Genomic DNA, 25,003 nt, shown 5'->3' with positions numbered 1-25,003 from the left:
ATTGTATTTACATAGTCTCTCTTAGTGCACACGTTGCATTTACATGGTCTCGGTCTCTGCTAGTACATATATTATTATTGTAATGTCTCTGCTAGAGTTTCTTATAAAATGGCACAGCTTTTAACGTAAAACTGGCATAGTAGCACTTTTATATCGCTTCTTAGAATGCGAGATATCTATCATGGAGAACAAAATTATACGGACTTAAATTATGTGCGTCAAAAATGACAACTGTTAAACAAAATATCTTTAGTCTTTTTTGCACAGTCATAGACTCAATAGGCAACTCCTGACTCACTCATCCCAAAGCGATTATCAGTCTCGTTGCACGAAAACTAATTACAAAAGTTCGCTAGACGCTCTTTTTCATGCTGTTTGACTTTGGGCCAACCGTCGAGCCATTGACCTTGCTTTAGCTTCCTGTTCTAGTCGTAGCTTTTCTTCTTCTTGCTTGCTTTTTTCTTGAATTTCACTAACTCTTCCTAAAAACTAAATGCAAAAATGGGCTGAATTGTATGATCTAGAAAGAAAACAAAACTGCAGGTTGGATGGCTAAAAGCTGGTTTACACTACATCGGCGTTGATGCCAAAATAATTCAGTAATGGTTGATGATAACGATGTTCACACTGTCACAAACCTATCCGTGTTTGCATCAGGAATTACTCCGTGACGTAGTGTTCTCTTTTTGAATTTTTGCGAAGAAACCTTTTTGTTTCCGCATGCTGAAATCAAAAACTAGTCCCGCAGCGACTACCACAAACGGATATGAATAAATCACGCCATCCATGAATTACCCTCGCCGAAATGGTTCACATTTGAAAGGCGGTCGTCGATGTTCGGCGAAATAACGGTAAAGTTTGAAAACATTTCCGACTTGTACGCGATGCTTCATCGATGCCATCGGTTCACGATGAACGACGAAAGGAAAACACTGACTAATGGCGATATAGTGTGAACCAGTTTTAGGATGATAGTTCGACGCAAGCACTGGAATATTCAAAGTTAGTGATAACAATGGCCACTACTTCAGATCGTATTTAAAGTTGAGTCACAATATCAAACATATTTGTAGGAAGGTTGAAAAGGCAAAATCATTGTAAAGTATATGAAAAACTTGAAATAACATGATTTCAACAATATTTCGATATTGATGGACAGTAAAAGCAGAATTGTAATGACTGGTTAGGCAAACTTACCTCTGGCCTCCTACCATTCTTTTTGTCGATAAACTCCATAAATGCACTCGAACCGTGTATCGGTGCTAGCTCTGCATCAAGCAAGTCACTTTTTTTCTTCATCTCCGTCTGATCTTGCTCCTTAGGTAATAAAGAAACAGTATTATTTAACAAAGTTAGTTGCTTGCTATCCTCTACTACCTCTACACCAAAAAACATGCATTTGTTAATTCTCACAAGTAGCCTCAGTTCCTTCAGGTCAGAAGATACTCTAAGTAATTTACTTCATCATAATTAGAGTCAGCTATAATGTAAGAATGAAAAATAATTGATTAGGTAACTAGTATAACATTAATTAAGAAGCAAATGACAGCGCATGACAATACCAATCAGCTTTGATTTAATTATACTAATAGTATTGATTTAATTATATAATTATACAACTGTTTATGCAGAGACTTGAGATATGTGAACGCAACCAATGTCAAACGACATCAGACTGTTGATTATTCCTAAGGAACAAAATGCACTTGATAGTGTCAAGTTGAAGTTGGCAGAGTGTTATAAGATGCCAATATAAACCAAGTTTTTTATTAAAATGTAGCCATCCTGACATGTGCTGAAGTTGTGCATGATATACAGATTTTTAAAAAAACATACAAAAGAAATTTTTGCGCATAATGTTTATACCACTTTGAAGCTTATAATTTACTCAAAAGCATCCACGCAATGAGTTACAATATTACAGGATGCAGCTTGTCTAAGTTCTTCGGAGTGAACACAAGAAAAGATAATTTCTAATGATTCTATTCTCTCCACGGTGATTACCGTGCCACCTATGAAATAAAGACTTTGTCCCAATATCTGCATCTGACTACCTTAATACCTGTATAAGCATATATTCAAATATCATTCATAAGAAATAGAGTGTACAATGATGCAGCAGTTCTAAGCAAGAGGTGTTGGAGTTACAGTATCTGTTCAGGAGGAGACAAATCCAATGCATTTCTAATTGACTTATTATGTGTTATAAAGTCTGAAATATTTGCATACAATGAATTTAAAATCAGCTGATAGTGAACAAACAGTGCTTTACCTTGAGTTGCTTAGGGTCCACCAATGGCTCGTCTAAAGCTCTCTTTTTCCAAGTCTTTGCGGGCAGGTACCAGGCACCATAATTGAAACCAGCCCAACTCGGCTCATAATTTCCAAAAGTGTATGACTAAAATGACCAAATAATGTGTAAATGTAAAAATATTGTTCTAGAAACTTATTGGTATGAACTTAAATACGTATCAAAATTAATACTTTGATAGAAAACATAGTGCAATAACTTAAAATAAATGGCGTTACAATTGTATATAAAATATGAGCACACTTAGAAATAAAACAGAGACTAATATGCATAAGCGTATATAACATTGGTCTAGCTACTAAGTTTGGGTACCTGATCAGGCCTCTCTGATGTGGCTGCCTACAGAGAGTGAGAATCTAATTAGAACGACTAAGTTCTATTCATCGGCTACTATCAATATCTAAATAATTACACTTATTTCCTGAACCATTTTATGCAAATAAACATTCTGGAAACTTAGATGATAACGTCAGATTGTCAATACTTTCGTGTGCAATAAAGCATGGCGAGTGCTAGCAGGTTTCACATAACAAGCTGGTCTGTAGTTTGAGCATGTTTGCAGAGCCAGCAGCTAAGATATGAGTTATACATACGCTGTCATAGAAAATGAATCATAGCATAATGTGTCACCATTAAAACATGCCTACGAGTTATCAAAAATTTAAGATGGCTAAATAGCATATAGAAAAAAACTGTCAAAACACAACAGATGTTTACTCGCTTAATGGGAAGCTAACATAAATCGTGTCAAGAATTTAGAATGTATTTTGACGAAATCATTTGACATTATTACTTAAGGCTGTTTTTGACTGATACATATTAACAAAAAAATGTTTACTTGAAAGTGCATAATTGCAGCTGTCAGTCTATGATTTCTTACTCAGGTACATGTATATGCATGATGCAATGTCATTTGGTTATGTTCAAAAATTGATTTAGCACTTTTCACTTATAGAAAGCTAGAAATAGGAAGTATTCATAATCAAAACGGAAGCATTCGTATGACTCATACCCATTCTTTCTTTTTTGTTTTGGCTTTAGGAGGACTTTTCTTAGTCTCCTCTTCTTCTGAGGCTGCCGCTGACATTCTCAGCTCTGGAGGTACGTTAGTAAGTTCCACTACATGTATGGGCACTGATAGGGCTGGCTTTGTCTCATACCTGTCATCATAACGCAACAGCTTATATTACATCAGCATTATAACAAGGAAAAATTAAATGGCTTCTAATCACTGAAAGTAGAGAGTGTCATGTAGTGGACACAGCGCATAAGATGCAAACCAAATGTAAGAATAGATATGATATACCGTTATAACTAAGTACCTAGGTATCAATCACTATGTGAAGAGTTCTTCAGATAAAGCTCTCGTAAAGACTGAGCACTTGTCTTACCCGCTAGCAAAAAGGGAGTATATGGTAGACTCTTCTATATTGTTAGACTCTCCGCCAAGATCAGCAACCCATGAACAGAAGTCTTGAGTCACATCCTACATAGAAGTAACTTTTATATGTTCACAGGCAAGATACAATTGGTATTCGGGTGTAAGATATATCTATGCTTCTTACTTTCTAACAATAAGAAACCTTTCATCAGTAGTTCTGACATGTCTTTGCTGGTAGTAACCTTTGTCATAAATAAAAGTTTTTTAGAGTTGTCAGACCATTATGGTAAGAATAGGAGATCCACACATTCACCATCGCCTAACAACATTCCTTAAATTACGGTGATTTTTCATCCATCTCAGTCACACCCTTTTCACTGACCACCAACTAGACTCTGCATTTCGATTAGTCAAGCTATTGTGTATATGGAGTCTCATCAATTATTTTTAACGTTGTATTTCTTAGCAATTGTCTTACCTGATGAGAATATTGACGGTGTCTGTATACTAATATCTCGGTAATGTGATACAGTATAAAGTTTAGTCAAGCTCAATTACAATAATATAAAAAAATTAGAATGTGGCTTAGTTGGTTTTAGCTGTGAGCAAATATTTCAACACAGAGGGCAATTCCTGGGAAACTGATGTAAAACACAGCAGTCATATCGGCAGTGAAAGTTAAAAGATAGGCTAATGAAAAGATCTTTTCAGTTCTCAGTCTGTTGTAGAAATTCAAGTCTTATTTAAGATGAATTCAGGTTGAATTAAAAAGATTTTGTTACCTTTATGTGTTTGTCTTGTGACGGTGATTCTGGTCGTTGTTCTTGAGATTTCTTTTTATTTTTTTTCACCGTTTCATCTTTTTTAGGCAGCCATTTGTATAGGTTTCTTATGGTGTCTTGACTTCTGAAAAATGATGAATGTAATCTATAACGCTTTCAAAAGTTCTTATGGTGCTTACATTGTTATGATAGCCAATCCTTTCCACACTATATTTATTTTATGTAAACCCTAAAGTTTACAAAACCCTTGGGTTTACAAAAGACAAACAAAAAACATGCGAGGCCTAAAAATAGATGCTATGAACAGTAATTGAAAAATTGATTTGTATTAACTCACAAGCTGCAACAAAATATTTAAAACAGTACAAAAAATTCATTTTTTACATACCACTGTTAATTTTTTTAGTAAAAATTCACTTTGCAACATTCAATTTTTGTGTGTAAAAACATGTTGAGATGCATACTTTTCAAGACACAACTGCGATGTTTGAAAGCTTAAGGACAAACTGAATGCAACATATTTGACAGTTTCAAAACCTGCTCCCACTTGTTGGCATGCATCAATGAGTCGTCCACAATACTCACTCAGGGGCTTTAGTTTCTACGACTGGGTCTACTGAGGCCTCAGGCTGTGCAGGGTAATCTAGGTTTTCAGCTATAGAATCATCATCACCTGCATCCTCATCGTCTGATGCCATGTTCATCTCTGGATCAAGTAGGTCAACGATGTCTTCAAACAGCTAAAGGAAATGGAACATGTGACTAAGCCAAATAAAATTATAAATCAAATAAAAACCAGCATAAGAACATAATAAAATAAATAAGAAGAAACGCAATTAGAACAAATATTCAAAATGATTGATAACTGCAATACAATTCTGCTTGATGCTCAATTCATGCAGAAAATCTATTTCAATATTGACTTTATAATTTAATGCTGTAGATTAGTTTAAATTTTGTCCAATAAAATCATCTGGGAATTATTTTTTAAATGTCAAGTAAATTCATATAAAATGATAAATATAAAATTGCACAAAATTATTTGTAGATACATTGTTAATACACAAATATTTTAATATACCGTATATAGCATTTGACCAAAATTTTATTGAAGAACAAATTTTAATGTCTATGCATGTTCATATTTAAAATTTTTTAACTATATTCTCAGAGCTGTAACAGAATAAAAAGAAACATTTATTATCAAGCCATCATGTCCACCATTTTTTTTAATACAAATGTTTGCAGATAACTCTTGTATTTATCAACAAGCTGAAAACATTTAGTTTTTTGCATAACTTTGGTAAGAAATTAGACAGTTTATTATAAAAACTTAGTTTTTCAAAGCTTGCTTTGTGACAGCATCATGACTTACATCTGGTGGTACGCCTTCTTCTAAATGAGGATAAAGGGCAAGAGGATGCTGGATTAGCCCAAACTCCATCTCATCGATGTGTTCTCTTCTTTGTTTTTGCAGAGGTGTCAAGCTCGAGTAACATATATCTTCTTTAGTAAATCTGCGCTTGTTGACAGAATCCTTGATGTGAGTCAACTTCTCTTCACTACCTTTTCCAGTAAGACTTGGAGCTAAGCCTCTTGGTCTCTAAAATTATGTCCATTTTCTTTAAATAGAATTGTTTGTTTATCAAAATTGAAAATTTTAATAAACTTATTAGTAAATATTAATAATATATTAATTACTTAATAAACTTGATAAATTCAAAAATTAATGTTAATAACATAAAAACAGATCATTATAGCAAGCAAAGTCTTGCACCAAGTATTATTAATGAGTTTTAAGTATTAACAGAAAACTGTGCTTAACCTACCTGAATAATATCACCTCCAGGTGCTGCTGGAGGCAGACCGTCTCTAAAATCGTCTAGACCGTCTTTTACAAATGTCCAATCTTTGGTGTTGAGAAACTTAGAAACACTATTTGGATCCATCGATTTGATTAACTTTGTTCGAATTCGTTCTTTGTACCTATATAAAAACGCAAATAAAACATCAGCTGAAACAATCAACATGGTTTACTGCTTTACAATCAGTTTTCTAAAATAACATGAACAGAATAACAACTTGTTAATACTTAATATGCTTTAGATCTACAAGTTCTGCTTAATAATTTTAGAAACGCTAATTTTTGATAACATTCTACATATATATATTCAAAAACTCAAATATAACCTCAGTTTTTAAAGCTATGTACTAGCTAGTAGTCCAGCCTCATAAAAACGATGAACTAGTGTAAATTCACTCTATGTTGTGCTACACAGTGAACCACAACTATTATTAATTGTTAATAATTATGCTAAACCTTCTTACACAGCATGGAGGTAACATAAAAAGGATAGCAGACGGAAAAAATGCAAAGAAAAGAAAGGGTTATAAAATACATCAAAACTTGTGACTAGCAAATATTTTTAGCGCAGCTAATCATAATCTTTAGTATTATAGGTTGGAGACCTGAGCTGACTGTGAGACTAGACTGACCAATATAAAGCAAAGTTTTTAACTGCAGTAACTGTGCTAGAATTTGGCAGTTTTCAGAAAATAAGAAGCTGATCTCATAATTCTTACCAATGAATCGAGATCCCCTAGTTCAGTTATATCAATCTTATTATTTGTGCGTTAACAACTTACCATGGCTGCTCTTGAATAGCCTTGTCTTTTAATGTGTTTACTAGCAAAAGATTGTATTTTTGTTCTGCCAAAGACATGTTCACAGTTTTTCAGGTTTTATTAAAACCTAATGCTGGAACAAATACTGTAAAAAATTCTAATGTCTCTATTCGATATTTCGTAAAACCACTTTGCGCCTAACGAGTAAATATAATCCGCTTTAAAATATAATATTCCGTTAAACATAATGTCAAACTCAATTTTGTATTTTAACAATATTGTGTACAGTATATATTTTATTTGTTTATTTTTATAAAAATTATTAAATAATGTTGTTTTTAATTTATAAATGCTTAATAGTTGTTTCGCGGATTAATAATAGTTGTCATAACAGCGACAACTATGACATCGTTCCATAATTCAACATATCAGTTGAAACGGTTTACGACATAAATGTAAGAAAATGTAATAATGGGATTTCTACCAATATTTACGTTGTAGGCTAAATGCTAACCGCTAAAAGTAACGAAAAATAATCTTTACGCATTACTCTACGATAGAAATACATTGATGAAATAGTGTCACGAAGAGTTTTCGATACATTTAGGTTTGCCAATAGATTAGGGAAATTTCCAATATCTGTTCACTCTATAAGACGCTCAAATCCTAATTATAACTCCAAACCAACTCACAAAAATCGATTGAGGCGACATCTATCGGTATCGTTAGAAAACAAATGGCGGTTCATGAAGAATTTCTGAAGCGAAGTAAGTAATTGGTTGTAATGTCTCTTTTACTGATTTATTTTGTGAGTTAAATTTCAAACATGTTTAACGCAGCATTAGTTATTTGTATCAAAAGTTGTCACTTATGATGCTTTGCTGCCCTCACAGCTCGAAAATTTAGTCATGCAGCTCTTGAGATTCTGCATTTGGTATGCCAAATACATGCAAGTCCTTTTTCAAATGATTGTGAGCGAGCTATGTTATATACTATTGTTGTGATGGTGTTAGATAGGTCCTTTGAGGTTGTGGAACATGACTGCCATATAGCTGAGTGTAGACTTACTCATCGTCTAGGTCTGGAGAGAACCCTAAGACCTTAGAAAAGAAAGGTCATTGGGGAGTAAAATATAATACTAAAAGGAAAGGCAGAATAAAATAATAAAATACAAAATGTTGTATGACAATCATCATGGTAAGTTGATACCTCTGAACAAGGGCTGATGTAACCTAAAATACAAATGTTAAAAATAAACATGTCAATCTTAATTATTTAAATAATTGAAAAGGTGCAATTAACTGAACACCAGAGTGCATTAGTCATTTCACAAATGTGGTTAAATGTATTTATGTAGCGTGTATGATTTGTTGTTTGTGTTTGTTCTTTACAAAATGAATGTTTTAATTATAATATCTATCATTTTATTGCGGTAGGTATGTGCTTTTTAACTCTTTTAGCCTTTTTGTTAGTATGAATTATCCTTCTCAAGTTTAATCTAATTTTTTCTACTAAAGTAAACTTGGAGACCATATAATACTTATATTTATTTACAAAACATTTGAGTAACCATAAATGAATCACCATTTAAATTGCTACCAGTTTTGGTACATATTATGGGTGTGCCTCAGGGTTCAGTGCTCGGACCACTACTTTTTCTCATTTACATCAATGACCTGCCAGATGCTTTAAACTGTCCATCAACATCTATACGCTTATTTGCCGATGATGCCATCCTTTACAGGCCTGTTAGTTGCGTGTCCGACAGCCAAGCATTGCAGGACCAGTTGAGCAGAGTTGCTGCGTGGGCCGGATCTTGGCAGCTAAAATTTAATGTAGCTAAATGCACATCCACGTCAATGGAGCCGGTTAAATTTTTGCATACATACAGTTATGGAGGCACTCCGCTTACTTCATCCCATTCCTTTGTATACCTGGGCATACAGGTTTCTAAATCGCTCAATTTTAGTGATCATATAAATTTTAATATGCGTAAGGCTAATGCCACCCTTTACATGCTTATGCGAACTCTCAAAGGAACTTCCCATGCTGTTAAGAGAACGGCTTATTTTAGTGTATGTCGTCCTTTACTGGAGTATGCTTCAGAGGTGTGGAATCCACATTTTATGTACATCATTAGGGATTTGGAAGCCATAAACAGAAGAGCGTTCAGATGGGCAAACGGTTTTAGGAAGTATGACAGTATTACATCTTCAATGGAAAACATGTCTTGGCACACTCTTGAAGAGAGAAGATGCACTAAGGATAAAAACACTTTACTGAAAATTTTAAATCAAGACCTTATGGTCGATTTTAAAAAGTTTACACTGTGCAACTCCGCGTATTTTACTCGTGGGTCTAATATTAGGCACACTATTAATACAGATGCCATGAAGTTCTCATTTTTTAACCGAGTCATGAAGTTTTGATATATATATGGAACAGGCTCAATAGCGGATTTTATTTAACTCTCGATTTTACAAGAATATCTGATCTCTTTTATCGTTATAGTCGCATCTTATCTCTAAAGGCTTATCGGGCCACAAGAGATATTTTATCGAGATAGATAGATAGATAGAAATGCTAGTTGTTGTATTAGTTTAAATATTTGCTTTATTGATATACTTCAAGGTGTGTCGCCATGTAGTTTACATGTTTAGTAGTTAAGTTTAGCCTAATGGTTAGAAAACTCTGACAAGCTCTAAATTGATCAATAAAGGGTTGACGAGGGTATTTAACAAAACTAGTACTGGATATAACCGAAATGATAATAAAACATTTGTTTATTTATTGTTAGAGTATGATTTCTGTATAATAATCTGAATAAGTATTAAAAAAATAAAATAAACGAGCCAAATAAACGAGTTGCACACTGTCCACTCATTTCAAAACTGTAACTCTGTCTATATATGTGTCAGCTGAATCTGTTGATCGTATAATCTGCCAAACCACTACTACTACCACAAGACTACTTGAAAATTTTTATGTAAATGACTGACTTTCCAGCTAAGGTTTTAGAATTTTTTTAAATCTTCCAAACTTTTAAAAATCAAATGACAATATAGTTTTCTTGAGCCGTTATTATTGAATGTTTTTTGCAAATTCTTTTGAATTCATTTCGAATTCTTTTGAACTTTTAAAGATTTACTCTGAAGGGGAGTCTGTGTTTGTTTCCAAGATACCGTTCAGTCCTACTGACTTGCCTTTGGAGTTCAAGCGAATTCAGTTTCTAATCAAGTTTTACTTTGCCATTAGCATGCATCCGTTTGCGTGCATGTGTGTGTAGGCTTATGTGTGCATGCACATGCAGGTGTGTACAAATGTGTGTATGTGCATGCATGTGTGTCCATGTGAATGCATATGTGTACATGTGCTGCAAGTGTGTGTATGTGCACACATGTATGTGCATGCATATGCGTGCATGCGCTGCAAGTGTGTGCCGGTGTGCGCTTGTGCATGCAAGTGTGTGCATGTGTGTGTGTGCCCGTCATATTTATATATGATGCGCATACATATGTATATATATACATATTTTTATATGTGTGTGGGGGTGTGTGTGTGTACACACATATATATATGCATATATAGACATCGCTCAAGCAAATAGACTTTCAGACAAACGTGGACAAATGCATGTATCAGATAGATTGATAGCTATACGCATAGCATAGACACGAATAGATGCAGGGAAGAATAAGTTTAAAGCACATATTTCTGGGCAACACTGGTGCCTATTTAAAGTTGTTATAAAATATTAAATTTATATAATATAAATATTATAAAATTATTATACAATTTAACATCTTTCACCTGTCGATGTGTTTGCTTATAAACTGTTGTTATAGTTTTACAGATAGAATGGATATATTTTGTATAATTTTGTAACATTTTATATTATAAGATATAACTAACTTGAACAAGTATTTTACCATGTTTATTATATTGGAAATTAATGCAGTAACTTCTAACTTGAAGAGAATACACTCTAACTGGCTCGAGTTTTTGTTGCTTATATGTAGGTATATAAACGTAGTCTACTATATACTAAACAAGTGTACAACTAAGTATCTATGCATTTGTGTTAAAATTGAATAATTAATTTCAGCTCTTTTCAACATTAAAGAGATTGGTAAATATTCCACTTGCTACTTTAATGAAATGTATTCATAAACTTGAAAAAATATTTACTGATTTGCTTATTAGAACAATAATGTTTGCACGCTTTATAAATTCCATATTATTTTGCTGTATGTTAAAATACATGTTTTTCAACAAATACACAAAAAAACCATAAGCAATCATAAAATTTGTATTACAACTATAACGGTACGACCTGAAGAAAAAGTTTATTACAATTTAATATACTTTTGAACAATGCTTTTGGTATAATTATTTAAACATTATACATTTGGTAATTGCTGATGTCAACAAGGAAGTGCGCTGAACGGAAACATTTACAAATAAGAGTGTAGTGTAAAATATTAATGTGCTCAGTACAAGTGCTCTTCATCTCTCGCATGAATACATCCAGTTTGCTGATATATATATATATATATACACAATGTATATATATACGCTTCATTGTTTTATTGCTATTTAAATATACATATTTAAATAAATATATATAATATATACCGTATATGTGTATATAATATATATAAGACTTTTGGTAAAAAATAGAACATCACAGATTTTTCTAAGTTCGTATAATCTTGCTTTGGGTAGTTTAAACAATAAAATGCAATAGTTCATGTTACTGTTGTACTTAAGAGAATTCACAAGAGGTGACCATTGCTGAGGAAAGTCTTGATAATTTGTTTTTAAACTTTGGTTTTTTATGTTCTAATCTTTTAATCGTCATATTACAGTAAAAAATATTAAATTAATGTGTTTTGGAATTTTTATTTAAGATGTTTTATTATAATATTAACTTGGTTTTCAGCTTTTCCTTGTGTTATATGGATGTAGATCTTATTTCCCGTAATCATTAAAATACTTTTTAGAAATGTTGAGCTGACAATGTTTGGATAGAAAACCCATACCAGATGGACATTAAATACACCTCGAGGCCCCATCCAAGTGGTACTGGAAGCTGCATTACTCAGACTCTCTTATGGTAAGACAACTCTCCAAGCACTGCCCAGTTTAGTTTTTCTAAGGCAATAAATTAATAATTGTTACAGCTAAAATACAGTAAGCATTTGCACTATTTTTTATTTGATAAGTAGGTAAACCAATTGTATGCTTACAGCTGGATTAGATTAACTATCCGTTATAGTAAATGAGCTTGGTAGGTGGAGGCAACTGCTTGTTGTTTTTATAAAAATGTTGTATACCGGTAATTACATTATGACGCTGGTGGTTACTACCTCAACAGAGCTGTCATCTACTGTCTTGTTAGACATATATTGCAGGTGTATCTATAGATGCTTTTGGTTTAATATATTTTCTATGGCAAAATGTTCTTGTTCATATTTTCAGAGCTTGTAAGCATCTAATACCATGATTCGGAAAGAAATCGAAACTTTAAACTCGCCCCTTCTAAATTTCATCAGTCTTTGTTTGATAGTGCAGTAAAAATAAGGTGTCTTGAAGTTTCTTCACATAAAGCTTCATATAGAAGTTTTTAAATTATCGCATTAATCATGAAACATGCAGTAAGATAATAACAAAGGCAAGTGAGTATTAAAGGAATTGCAACTTGTAGGTAGATTTCTCTAGAAAACTCGTAATGCGTGTTGGTACGCGGTTAGAATATTTGCTCTTACAATCTGTAAAGTCTAGTCATTCTAAATCCTTGCAACACTGTGTCGGTATCCTGCCATCTTATTACAAAACCATTATCATGGATTGTGGGCTTAAGATCTCTATCTAAGGAAAAAAATCAACCTGTTTTATTTGTGTACTGCTCCTTACCATGATAATCAGAGTAAGTCAGAAGAGACTGGGTGATCTCAGCGACGCCTCAGGCACTCGTGCGTTCTTTCCAGAAGTTTCTCTGGTGCAAGTGAGGTAAATTACACACAATGATCCCTTACAAGGCCTCTGGTTACTCTTAAACTGGTAGTTGTCCTTTACGCATTGCTTTCAATGATGAGTGGTCAGTCATTATCCTTCTTGGCCACCAAGGTCAGTCATTATCCTTTTTGGCCACTACAGGTTAGTCAATATCTCTCTTGGCCACCACAGGTCAGTCTTTATCCCTCTTGGCCACCTTAGGTCAGTCATTATTTCTCTTGGCCACCACAGATCTGTCATTATCCCTCTTGGCCATCACAGGTCAGTCATTATCTCTCTTGGCCATCACAGGTCAGTCATTATCCCTCTTGGCCACCACAGGTCAGTCATTATCTTTCTTGGCCACCACAGGTCAGTCATTATCCCTCTTGGCCACCACAGATCAGTCATTATCCCTCTTGGCCACTACAGGTCAGTCATTATCCCTCTTGGCCACTACAGGTCAGTCATTATCCCTCTTGGCCACCACAGGTCAATCATTATCCCTTTTGGCCTCCACAGGTTAGTCATTATCCCTCTTGGCTACCACAAAAACTCGGGTCAGTTGAACTTACTGCGTGATGTCTCAGAGTGAATGAGTCTTCACCTACATGTATTTTACAAGTCATGTATGTTTTTTTGTCTACATCCTCTGTGTGATAGGTTAGAAAAATCAGACTTTTTTATAATCCGCTTATTTTGGAATTTTTTCAACAAATTTGTTAAAGAAGAGCTAATGTTACTACAGAAGTAATGCTTGTTTTAACCTCTAACTGGACTTTCATAGCTCTATTTTATGTTCACTCGCTGTTCTATTAAACATTCTCTATGTATTCGCAGCTTGGTCTCGACACCACTCCGCTTTATCCATCCTAAATCCTTGAGGATTATACAGTATGGCCTCGGCTCTAACAAGACGTCATTGTTTTCTCTCTATTCTATTGTAATAGGGCAGCAATTTCAATCAAATGAGCTGAATTAGATTTGTTGCTAGAATGAAACGTGTTATTGAATACAGTTGTAACTAAACTATAAAGACAAGGCATAAACACTCGATGAATAGGGCAGTATATGATTACCACGCTCCTTTGGTGATATCACTGACTAGCGCTTTCATTCCGCTGCATTCGACGCTGCCAGAAGAGTATGCTAGCATATTGATACCCAGTGCGAGATGCCTGGGATTTGTGACTCCCGTTTTTTGAGGTAAGTCATATCGCCGGAGACGCTACTTTTGCATAGTTGGTTTAAGGTGAACAGCGACTATAGGTTACAGGAATTTTTTTACGTAATGGTCATCATGTCGAGTCCGCTTTAGGGCTAAACATTCTTGAACACATCATATTGATGAATATGTTATTTATGAGAATTAGTAGTTATTCACTTGTGTAGACGTCTGAAGGTTTCTGCTATTAATTAGGATCTTTAGAAATGTAACAAATCTAAACTTCTATTTTGTCAGCCATTTTATAGCTCAGTTTTTCTTTAGTTTTGCTTCACAATGGTTTGCCAGTTCATCGTCTCTGCTGTCGTTATATTGGCCAGTTCATCATCTCTGCTGTCGTTATATTGGCCAGTTCATCGTCTCTGCTGTCATTATATTGGTCAGTTCATCGTCTCTGCTGTCATTATATTGGCCAGTTCATCGTCTCTGCTGTCGTTATATTGGCCAGTTCATCGTCTCTGCTGTCGTTATATTGGTCAGTTCATCATCTCTGCTGTCGTTATATTGGCCGGTTCATTGTCTCTGCTGTCATTATATTGGGCAGTTCATCGTCTCTGCTGTCATTATATTGGCCGGTTCATCGTCTCTGCTGTCATTATATTGGCCAGTTCATCATCTCTGCTTTCGTTATACTGGCCAGTTCATGATCCCTGCTGTCGTTAAATTGGCCAGTTCATCATCTCTGCTGTCATTATATTGGCCAGTTCATCATCTCTGTTGTCGTTTTATTAGCTAGTTCATCGTCTCTGCTGTCATTTTATTGGCCAGTTCATCATCGTTGCTGTATTTTGATTTGCCATCCTTTACCATTGATCACCTCTGCATCCTTTTCCTTTTTACTTTACTCGCTGCTCTCAGGCACTTGCTGCATCCTTCAGTCTATGACTAAAGCAGGAAGTACGTATATACAGAAGATGATATTCGACAGTCATTTCTATTACTCGGTTCAAGCAATCAATAGGCAGGCTGCTCCCGTTCAATTTACTGTACATACTTTTAGTTTGACTCATGTTTGTACCTTAGCCTATATCATCAAACTATAACATTGACCTTGTCTATCGGCATGAGATGACCCAAACAACACTTGGCTGATATATTCATAGCTGAGGCGGGTGTGTGCCCCTTTTCAGTTATATCTATTGTCTCTAGACGACCAACTATTGATTACTCCGTTCTGTTTGTTTCTGCTTGTTTGCTCTATGTATGAAATGTGCAGGCCAGTAATGGCTCGATAACAGGTGTTTCTCGGCATCGTTTTCAAATTTGTGGTCCTTACTTAGCTATTTGTTTGCCTTTAATTATATGTTACACGATTGCCATTACTTGTTAGTTATATATGATCACTCGCAACAGAATTGCTGACTCAGTCTACGATCTGCGACTCTGGTTTGTTAATGGTATCAACTGAGGGTGGGCTGAAATAGAAGTACTTTTAGATTCCCTATCTGTACCCTAAAAGGTACATTTAACAAAATATTGAACAATTTACTTTCATGGAACGGGGTATGTGATAATCATTAGTCTAGTCCAGTGTTTCTCAAACTTATTTTATTGTACACTACCCATTTCATTTTTGCAACACCTACCACCTGGCTCCAAAATAACTTATAGTGCTCAACTACTAGTATTTATTATATCATAACACCGATAAGTAAACAAATATAATTTAATACGATATATGCAACTGTTTCTCCTGCACAAGCTGGTCTATCCGAGGCACAACCTTACAGCACATTTGAGATCATGTCTAGGCTCTGTTAGACAATGGCTATTCAACCCAAGAACCCTTGTTCACATTCCCATGTGGAGGAGAATTACACTAGTAGCTGACAAAGAGCATTTCGAGCTGACGTCGGATAAGTGAAGCCCATTATCTGCCAGGAATCTATTGCAACGCATTCCTTGTGCAGCTGAAGTTGTCGCCACATCTCGGTTGTAACACAGAATGGTCACATGAAGGCAGATTGTAATAGAATAAACACGACCGACCAATATACCGCTGTACTAGCGATACTACCAAAGTACCGCTGATCTAGTCCTATCAATAAACTCGGAGTTATCTTTTTTATGCTGCTTATAGCTGTAGCCGACCAAGATACTAATTACTCTATCAATCACCTGCGAATTAACTCCATAAAATATTTTAGCGCATATACTAAATGTGTTTGTTTGTTATAATGAAGGGTTCGGTTATCGTATCCTAAAACACTAAAATATCTGTAAAGATTCGTTGCTATGGCTTTTAATGATGTATTTACACGCATGCACATATCCACTTGGTTATCATGCACCCTCACATGTCCTAATCAAGGCCAAAACTTACTGTAATTCTCCTAAATATTGAGATTTTCGGTAGCACCCTGGATGATGACTTTTAATTGTCCTTATTTGGTAACGTGGTTTGTATAGACAGTTGTGACCTAGTTTTTGTTGACTTAGTTAGGTCATACTTATGTAGCAAACAATTGTTTACAACTTAACTATTTGACTATTTTATTCGGTGGAGGTTTTTTACTTATTTTATAAGAGGTTGGTCGTTTCTTGCTGCTTCTAGTTCTCTCACACTGATGGAGCAGTAGTTAATCCGAACTTTACCCCCATAATATGAATAATATATTATGTAATATTTTAGTTGCTTTTGTTGTTTCATAACAATCATCAGCCGATTGGCAGGGATTAGGTCTAGAGAGTTGTTGACTAGGGAGCCATAGTCAAACTGAAAAAAAGTTTGTAGCCAGGCAGTTCATGTACAGAAATAGTGACGTCGCTGATATTTCTTAATGCGGGGAGGCGACCTTGGAAATGTCAATTCTACCGAGGGTGTTTAGCTGCATGGAAGGTTTTTGAAGGAAGTAGGTCTCATCGGCTATTAGTTGAGTAATTGTTTTTGCAGGTGGGTGGGAGGTCTGTTTCGGCAGGGCTATCGAAAGGGGCTGGAGGAGGTGGACATTTACGATGTTCTCCCAGAGGACTCGTCCATCATGCTGTCGACAAGGCTCGGAAAGTAAGTTCTCAAGGTCACTTTGTATGTTTCTCTTTTCTTCAAAAACAGTCTGACTACTTCACGGAGATGTATCAATGCTAGTTGAATAGGATTAGCACAACAATTCCTAGTTCCTACTTTATGGTGGTTTGTTTCTGGCCTCCTAGAGACGTCTGTTCTTTTTATAGGGAGTGGGACAAGGAATTGTACAAATGGAGGACAGGAGGTCGCCCAAGACTGTGGATGGCATTACTCCGTTGTCATGGAACAAGTATACTTGCCATGGGTCTGCTGCTTCTTTTACAGGTAATCCTCTCTGTAAAATGCTGCTTCAGGGCTTTTGAAAACATCACAGATATGCATCAAATTATGACTAAGTAGTGTTGAGGCATGAGGCACGCCCCGACTAAAAAGTTGGGGCGGCTCAGCCGGCCAGCCGCCCCAGGGAATACGGGCCTGGTTGAGGCATGAGGCCAAATTTCATTCGCCATTGATAACTACTTCTTCCTAAAGCGGTGAGTGCTCACGCTTTTTATTTGAGCAACCCTAAGAAGCTTGTGAAAAAGGTTGGTGCCATTTACTGCTGTTCTGTAAGCTGAGCCTCTGAACTAATACATGCTGATGGGCTGATAAATGAATATTTGATAGATGAGTTGTTTCCAAAGCTAGTGATTGTCATTAGTATTATGTTATATTAATAAGTAGATTTATAGCTAATTGCAGAAGAGACCCCAAAAAGACAACTTATTATTGTAGAACTCAAATATGTTTCTCATCGCTATGGCACAGTTTGCTTTGTAACCCAATAGACAAAGTGTGTCATGTGACAATCTGTTTCATTCTACTGCAAATGTTACATATTCTGTGTGTCATTTGCAGTAGAATTTAAAGAGAGCAACATTGCTGAAACAGCGTATGGGTGGGCGCATTCATGAAGTTTGACACGCAATCATGATGTTCTCTTTGAAACTGCATGAACAGACAACTACTCGCTTCTGTATTTTTGGGGTCTAATTAGTTCAAAGTACTAGGTTTCGCAGGGATTTATTTCAACTGTATATGGTGATCTCATGTATGGTTTAGTCTGAGTTTCTAGCCAAACAACCATTTGGCAAGCGTGCAAGTTATTTATTTCTCTAATGGCTGGTTAGTCAGAAGCACAGGCCAAATGATTTCTAGCCTAGATTGAATTTATTGTTACAGTTTAATAGGGAAACCATTATTCTCTTGACACAGTTTAATTCTCTTGCAATAATATGTAGGTACCTGCATAGCTTCTTTTTGTTTTTATTATTATTATGTTAGCTTCTCAAGAGAGCTTAAAGGCTGAATTTGTTGGTATTTGGGGACTTAGAGTTGTAGCACTATGTGGATGATATGACACAGTATCGGGCTCCGATTATTTTGGTGTGCTGAGCACATTCAAGTCTTTCAAAACAAAGTGCACAGGGTCTTGAAAAGGCTTTAGTCACTTTAGTCCAATCACTTCTACCATTATTTGGGCAACTGTTCCTCATACTTTTAACATCATCTCTGGTATTTCATCAATTTTTCATAATAATAATAGATTTTATGATCTAATAGATAATATAAATGAATGCACAGTTTTTGTCTGCTATAAGTTTAATTAGTTTATGCTATAAAGTTGGTACTATATATACATATATTTATAGCATTTTGGGAAAATCCGAGGTATTTTTCTTCTAGTAAAATTTTTTTAGTAAATTAGTTGAAGTGTCAGTATTTTGACCCATTGCCATTTGAGATTGGCAGGTGTAATAACTATGTGCATAATTATTCCATTATATTGCGAGTAGGCCGTGAGGCATTAGCAGATAGAATGTGTGCCTGCAGTCCTGGAAGTTCTAAGTTTAAATCTATTGCGAAGCGGATTTTTGGTACTTAAAACTTTGTCGCTATAACTGAACACACAAATAACAAACACCGAGATTTATATATATATATATTATTGTTGTTATTATACTCATAGCGACCTTTAGCGACCTTTAGTATGCTGTATTTGAGCTATTCTTTTCTTGTGGCCAAGTAGAAACTGTCTGTTGCAGGAATGTCTACGTCTAGTCCAAGTATATCTCATTGGAGAGCTTGTGTCTTTCTTCACTGGGATCACTACAGATGTGACCCTAGCATATGTTTATGCTGCCTCTCTTAGTGTTTCCTATATCCTTATCACAGTCCTCGCCCACCCAACCTTTCACACCAATTATTTACTTGGCATGAAAATGCGGGTGGCCTGCACCTCCCTTATGTACCGAAAGGTGAGCAGAAGAACACACATTCACCTCCTAAGTAATGGAGGCTACTAGTCGGGCACATTGACGTTTGTGGTCTTTTTGCAGTGATGCATCTTTGCAAGAATATAGATTATTAATGACTTGTGGAGTCAGAGTACATCGGAGTTGTTAGAGTACATCACCAAGGACTGGTATTATTGATAGCGTCGATCATAGATGGTTTCTGTTCAATCACTCGTTGCTTCTGTTAGCCCAAAAATGGTTTCTTGTCAAATTGCAAATGTTTATTTCCTATATTGCTGCTTACGGATGCAGGCCATAGCAAGTTTTTGTGATAGAAAAAAACCCAGAATAATGTGGTTTTCTATATTGTAGGCAGTAAGCTGATAATAAAGTGACACAAAAGGGCTCAGCTCTAAGTTTTCATGTTGGCAGAGTTCTTTCTTAATTTAAGTAATATAAGTTTTGATAAATTAAGCGAAACTTTTTTAAAATAAGACAATCTATAAATTTTTTCCTATTTGAAACTTGTTTTCTGATAGATTTGTTTCTGTTTGGCAATGATCAGTTAAGGTTTATACATGGAATAATTCTTGAGCAAGCAGGGAAGTTTAACTGAATAAACATCGGCATGAACTAGAATCACTCACTACTAAAGGTTGGTTGTCGTCTTGTCAGGAGCATATGCTAATTTCTGGGAAACTTTAAATAGTCTGAGAACAAAGCTTCTTTATTACATTCTCTTGTGATCAAAAGAGAATTTAGAATTTGCTCCATGCTTGTTCAACTTGTTTTACCACGAACAAACGAGCGGAGCGAATGTTTGAGAGTTTTTATGATAAATGCATGTGCACACAACTTACGAAAATTATTCATCAACCCTCGCAAACCCTTGTATCGAAATCTCATCAACAAATTTAACCATTTTTGTGTAGAGTCGTTAAAGTATAATAACGATACAAAATACATACAAGTCTATTTGAATATGTTACTAAGTCTTTGAAAATTGTCGACATATTCCTAAACCTTACCCATCTGATCAGATTATACACAAATAGACAGATTAATTTGGCCGAAAATCGTTATTAAAACTGGCCAAGCCTTACTTTTATCAACATTAAGGCCGGCAAACGAAATGCCGAGCGACAGAAAAGAGAACAATTAAGTCGTGCGCATTTCACGAAAAAATAACGTGCACATTTCACCAGTCTATAGCATTGTCGAATTGGCGACGGTTTCTATAATAAGTTAATAACGTAGAAGTACATAAATCGTTTCTTTTTTGCCGATTTCAAAGTAACTGACATTTTAAAAACTTTTGAGTACTACTTTCGCATTCTAACTGATGTCCAAAGCAGTGAAAGTAAAGGAAATGACGATGATATTTTTTCTAACGATTCTTATGAGATTATTACAATATTTAATTATAAGTTTGGATATTCTTGTTGATACTTCTTGATATTGTTAGCTATGACGTTTGAAATGCAAACGAAATTGTGCATTGGTTTTCTATTATTACTGTATTACTATTACTAAGTTTGGATATTCTTCTTGATACTTCTTGATATTGTTAGCTATGACGTTTTGAAATGTAAACAAAATTGTGCATTGGTTTTCTATTATTGCTGTATTACTATATTAATAATATTGGTTATTCTAATAATATCTGTGCATTTTACTTCTATTATTGCATTTCTCCTATTGCAGGGGAGAGATATAAACATATAATCTTTTCATTTCATTATTGCTGTTTGTCATGACCAAACACTTTTTTAAATAGATTTTCTAAAAATCTATATAAATATCACAACTTTTTGATATTGTTAGCTATGACGTTTAGAAATGTAAACAAAATTGTGCATTGGTTTTATATTATTACTATGTTAATAATATAGGTTATTCTAATAATATCAGTGCATTTTACTTCTAATATTGGCAAATATTGCATTTCTCCTATTGCAAGGGAGAAATATAAATATATAATCTTTTCCTTTCATTATTGCTGTTTGTTGTATATAATAACACCCACACCCAGTACATTACAGCTACCATTGCAGATATCCTATTGCACTGCAGTGCCATTTGACTGCTAATATTGCATTTCTCAACCATCAGTACCCTTTTTTTTTCCCAATATCACTTTGGTCGTGGGCTGTATGACAGTGGAATATCTAGTTTATTTCTTTACAACCAACACAGAAATTACTCTTAAAAACCCACTTTTTCTGTCTTTCTGTTGCTTTAGTTGCGTGTAACTAGAGAGTTGTCTTCTTTTCTTTTAGGCATTGCATCTGTCTAGTCATTCAGTGCAGAACACTTCTCCAGAGAACATTATCAAACTCATGGCCCAGGACTCACAGAAGCTGGATCAGAGCCTCTTTGCTATTCACTATGTCTGGCTCGGCCCATTATCCTTAGCCGCCGTTTGTGTCTACCTCTATTACACATTTAACAGCGTTACTTTCCTCGCTGCCATTCTCGTCATCGCTGTTCTCGTGCTGCCTGTACAAGTGGGGATGACGAAGTTGTTTTCAGTGCTCAGGTATAGAGAATAAAAAATTTTTTCAACTTAGATCATGCTCAGTAGATAAAGTTTGGACGGCCCAGACGGCTGCTTATGTGTGCATTTGATCTCGTAACTTGTAACTGCTTTTATTAAAATCAGGTATCTTAGTAAAGGATATTATGCAAAAAGAACGCAAAATTTTAAGTATATACATTCAAAAAAATACTTAACAATTGTGATGTTTGGAACTATATATTTCTTCTTATGTAGCTACTGTTGTAATATGGATTTTGCGAAAGTTTGTTGGAGTTGTCAGCACCTGAGCAACTTCAAGGAAATATTTAAATTAGGTGTTAATCTGCAATTTCCTTCATTAGGAGGAGCTACAATCTTTAGACATATAATAGTTAGTTATTTTGTAAGTGCGTGACCACCCCTTCTGTAACTCGGCAGGCTCAAGATTTCTCTCGCTACGAACACAAGAGTGAAGATCATCCATGAAATATTACGAGCTGTCAGAAGCGTTAAGATCTACTGCTGGGAGAGTACCTTCTGCAAGCAGGTGCAGCGCTTGAGAATGTGAGTGTTCAAGAGACAGCCATCTTTGTTCCTCTCTCGTGAGATTGTCACTGCCATGAGTAGTTGAGGTGTTTGTGCCGCCAAAGTAATTTTCATTTACTCTCTTCATTTTTCACAAATGTAATTATATGTAATTTCCATTTTGGTTTTTATTTTGCCCTTGTGTACTCAGCCATAACCAAAAGGTAATGACAACTCCATTGGTTGCTATGTCATGCTGTTTGTTAGTAAGATCTCCTTATTTTTAGTTCAATGCATAAAAATATTAAAAGTTCATGGTGTAGTATACGTAGTGCTTAGTGTCTAGAGCATAGTGTAAATAGTGCATAGTGTCTATATCATAGTTAATTAGTGCATAGTACCTATAGCATAGTGTAAGTAGTGCATAGTGTTTATAGCATAATGTTAGTAGTGCATAGTGTCTATAGCATAGTGTATGTAGTGCATAGTACGTATAGCATAGTGTATGTAGTGCATCATACCTATAGCATAGTGTATGTAGTGCATCATACCTATAGCATAGTGTAAGTAGTGCATAGTACCTATAGCATAGTGTAAGTAGTGCATATTGTCTATAGCATAGTGTAAGTAGTGCATAGTACCTATAGCATAGTGTAAGTAGTGCATAGTACCTATAGCATAGTGTAAGTAGTGCATAGTGTCTATAGCATAGTGTAAGTAGTGCATAGTGTCTATAGCATAGTGTAAGTAGTGCATAGTGTCTATAGCATAGTGTAAGTAGTGCATAGTACCTATAGCATAGTGTAAGTAGTGCATATTGTCTATAGCATAGTGTAAGTAGTGCATAGTGTCTATAGCATAGTGTAAGTAGTGCATAGTACCTATAGCATAGTGTATGTAGTGCATAGTACCTATAGCATAGTGTAAGTAGTGCATAGTGTATATAGTATAGTGTAGTGCAGGGGTCGGCAACCCGCAGCTCCGGAGTTGCATGCGGCTCTTTCGTCCCCTCGCTGCGGCTCCCTTTGACTTTGGATTGTTTTTCCTTTTTTACCATATGCCAAGTAATTCATAAAAATATAGAAGTTTTATCACTAGATTTTGTAAAATAATTTAAAAAATTGAAATTATGGTGATAAAACATTGTCGCTTGTTATGCGTCATTATTTATGTAATATTATTATTAGTACCTTATCACATGATCGTCACGTGGCTTTAACTTTAACATAAAAGTACAGAAAAACGTACTACTGGAATCGCGTGGAGGACCAGATCGCTACAAGATACCTTCTGATATTATTTCAATGAACTGGGTTAAACAATTAGTAATCTAGTAAGGCTGACCAGCCACTTTGGTCTGCAATACCGTCAACAACACAGCTGACAAACAACAACCCTAATACAGGTAGTACACCTTATAATAATTTATGGGCCAATAAAACCACCAAAATTATTTTATTGTTCTTTGCAAAACTGTAATTTTGTTTTCTCAGCAGTTAAATTGTTATACATACCACACCTTTTCGTTTTATGGTGTAAACATGGTATAAAAGCATTGAAAGCTAAACAGAAACGTTACATGCAGTGTTTATTATTTTGTAATTTAAAGTTTCAAAGATGGTTTGTGGCACCATTGCGTTCTTGCCTGCGGAAAATGGGACCAAATGGCTCTTTAAGTGGGAAAGGTTGCCGACCCGTGATACAGTATATGGTATTTATGACAGTGTAGTTGCGCGTTTTATATAAACATAAATAGGTTATTATATGGGTATCCAGTCAGCAATTTAATCATTGGCTTTACCTAATTTCATTGACAGTGACAGCAATAGACTGTCTACATGCGCTCTTATATCAGTAAAACTGACCTCAATATTCACACTAGGTCTATTGTTCACTTTGATATGATTACAATTTGCTGTGAGGTTCATGCCGTGACAAAAACGGAGGCTCAGTCAGCTTGTTGTAAATAGGGATATTTTACAAATATTGCATGCTTGTTATGTACTGGCAGTATAATTTCTAGTATGTCTGGAATGGCAATATGTAATATATATTGCCTTGTTTTCTAGACAAATGGCTGAAATGGGTATTTCCTTCTATTATCTGAGTTTCATTGGTTTATAACCTGACTCTATTTTAGGCACGAACTAAAGAAGCTGCGTTCTTTAGCATTTGGGAGGGCATTCCAGCTAGCCTACTATTTCTCTTACAATAAACTCGTTATGTTGGTTCTTGCTACAGCACTCTATCTCACCAATTCTAACCTCAACATGAAGATGGTACGTCTGCTGCTCTCAGCATCTACTCTTGATTTACTGAACCCTTTCTCTGAGTCAGCATTCTCACGACCAAACACAAGCGAAGCGATTGTTTGGGAGATTTATGATAAATGCATATG

At 35.2% G+C, this 25,003-nt stretch overlaps 2 protein-coding genes across 2 annotated transcripts in view; one reads left to right on the top strand and one right to left on the bottom strand.

Annotated features, from left to right (window-relative positions):
* Positions 1–151: 151 nt before the first annotated feature.
* Positions 152–7,216, bottom strand: LOC137406241 (protein FAM47E-like). Its single transcript, XM_068092778.1, has 10 exons — positions 7,121–7,216; positions 6,304–6,460; positions 5,850–6,077; positions 5,060–5,214; positions 4,475–4,598; positions 3,703–3,797; positions 3,324–3,471; positions 2,273–2,398; positions 1,198–1,317; positions 152–489 (listed from the first exon to the last, which is right to left on the bottom strand). Exons 1-10 carry the CDS (start codon positions 7,195–7,197, stop codon positions 367–369), a joined length of 1,353 nt encoding a protein of 450 aa, XP_067948879.1. The 5' UTR covers positions 7,198–7,216; the 3' UTR covers positions 152–366.
* A 4,886-nt stretch (positions 7,217–12,102) lies between these two features.
* Positions 12,103–25,003, top strand: part of LOC137407072 (ATP-binding cassette sub-family C member 4-like) — a 39,300-nt gene continuing 26,399 nt past the window's right edge. Inside the window, exons 1-7 of the mRNA XM_068093677.1 lie at positions 12,103–12,215; positions 17,215–17,325; positions 17,493–17,610; positions 19,371–19,583; positions 21,842–22,101; positions 22,519–22,644; positions 24,746–24,884. Coding sequence (XP_067949778.1) covers positions 12,145–12,215; positions 17,215–17,325; positions 17,493–17,610; positions 19,371–19,583; positions 21,842–22,101; positions 22,519–22,644; positions 24,746–24,884 — 1,038 coding nt within the window. The 5' untranslated portion in view covers positions 12,103–12,144. The remainder of the gene's footprint in view (positions 12,216–17,214; positions 17,326–17,492; positions 17,611–19,370; positions 19,584–21,841; positions 22,102–22,518; positions 22,645–24,745; positions 24,885–25,003) is intronic.

Source organism: Watersipora subatra, chromosome 10 (genome assembly GCF_963576615.1).
Source record: "Watersipora subatra chromosome 10, tzWatSuba1.1, whole genome shotgun sequence".
In the NCBI taxonomy this organism is placed as follows: Eukaryota; Metazoa; Bryozoa; class Gymnolaemata; order Cheilostomatida; family Watersiporidae; genus Watersipora; species Watersipora subatra.
The sequence above is the reverse complement of the archived record's forward strand: the minus strand, read 5'-3'. Positions and strand labels throughout refer to the sequence as shown.

Excerpts from the sequence above, each read along its gene's own strand:
- LOC137406241 (XM_068092778.1), bottom strand. The coding sequence starts at position 7,197 with ATGTCTTTGGCAGAACAAAAATACAATCTTTTGCTAGTAAACACATTA. Across the intron at positions 3,472-3,702 it reads TACTCCCTTTTTGCTAGCGG|GTATGAGACAAAGCCAGCCC; the intron begins GTAAGACAAGTG and ends TTATGATGACAG. Across the intron at positions 2,399-3,323 it reads AAACAAAAAAGAAAGAATGG|TCATACACTTTTGGAAATTA; the intron begins GTATGAGTCATA and ends TGGTCATTTTAG.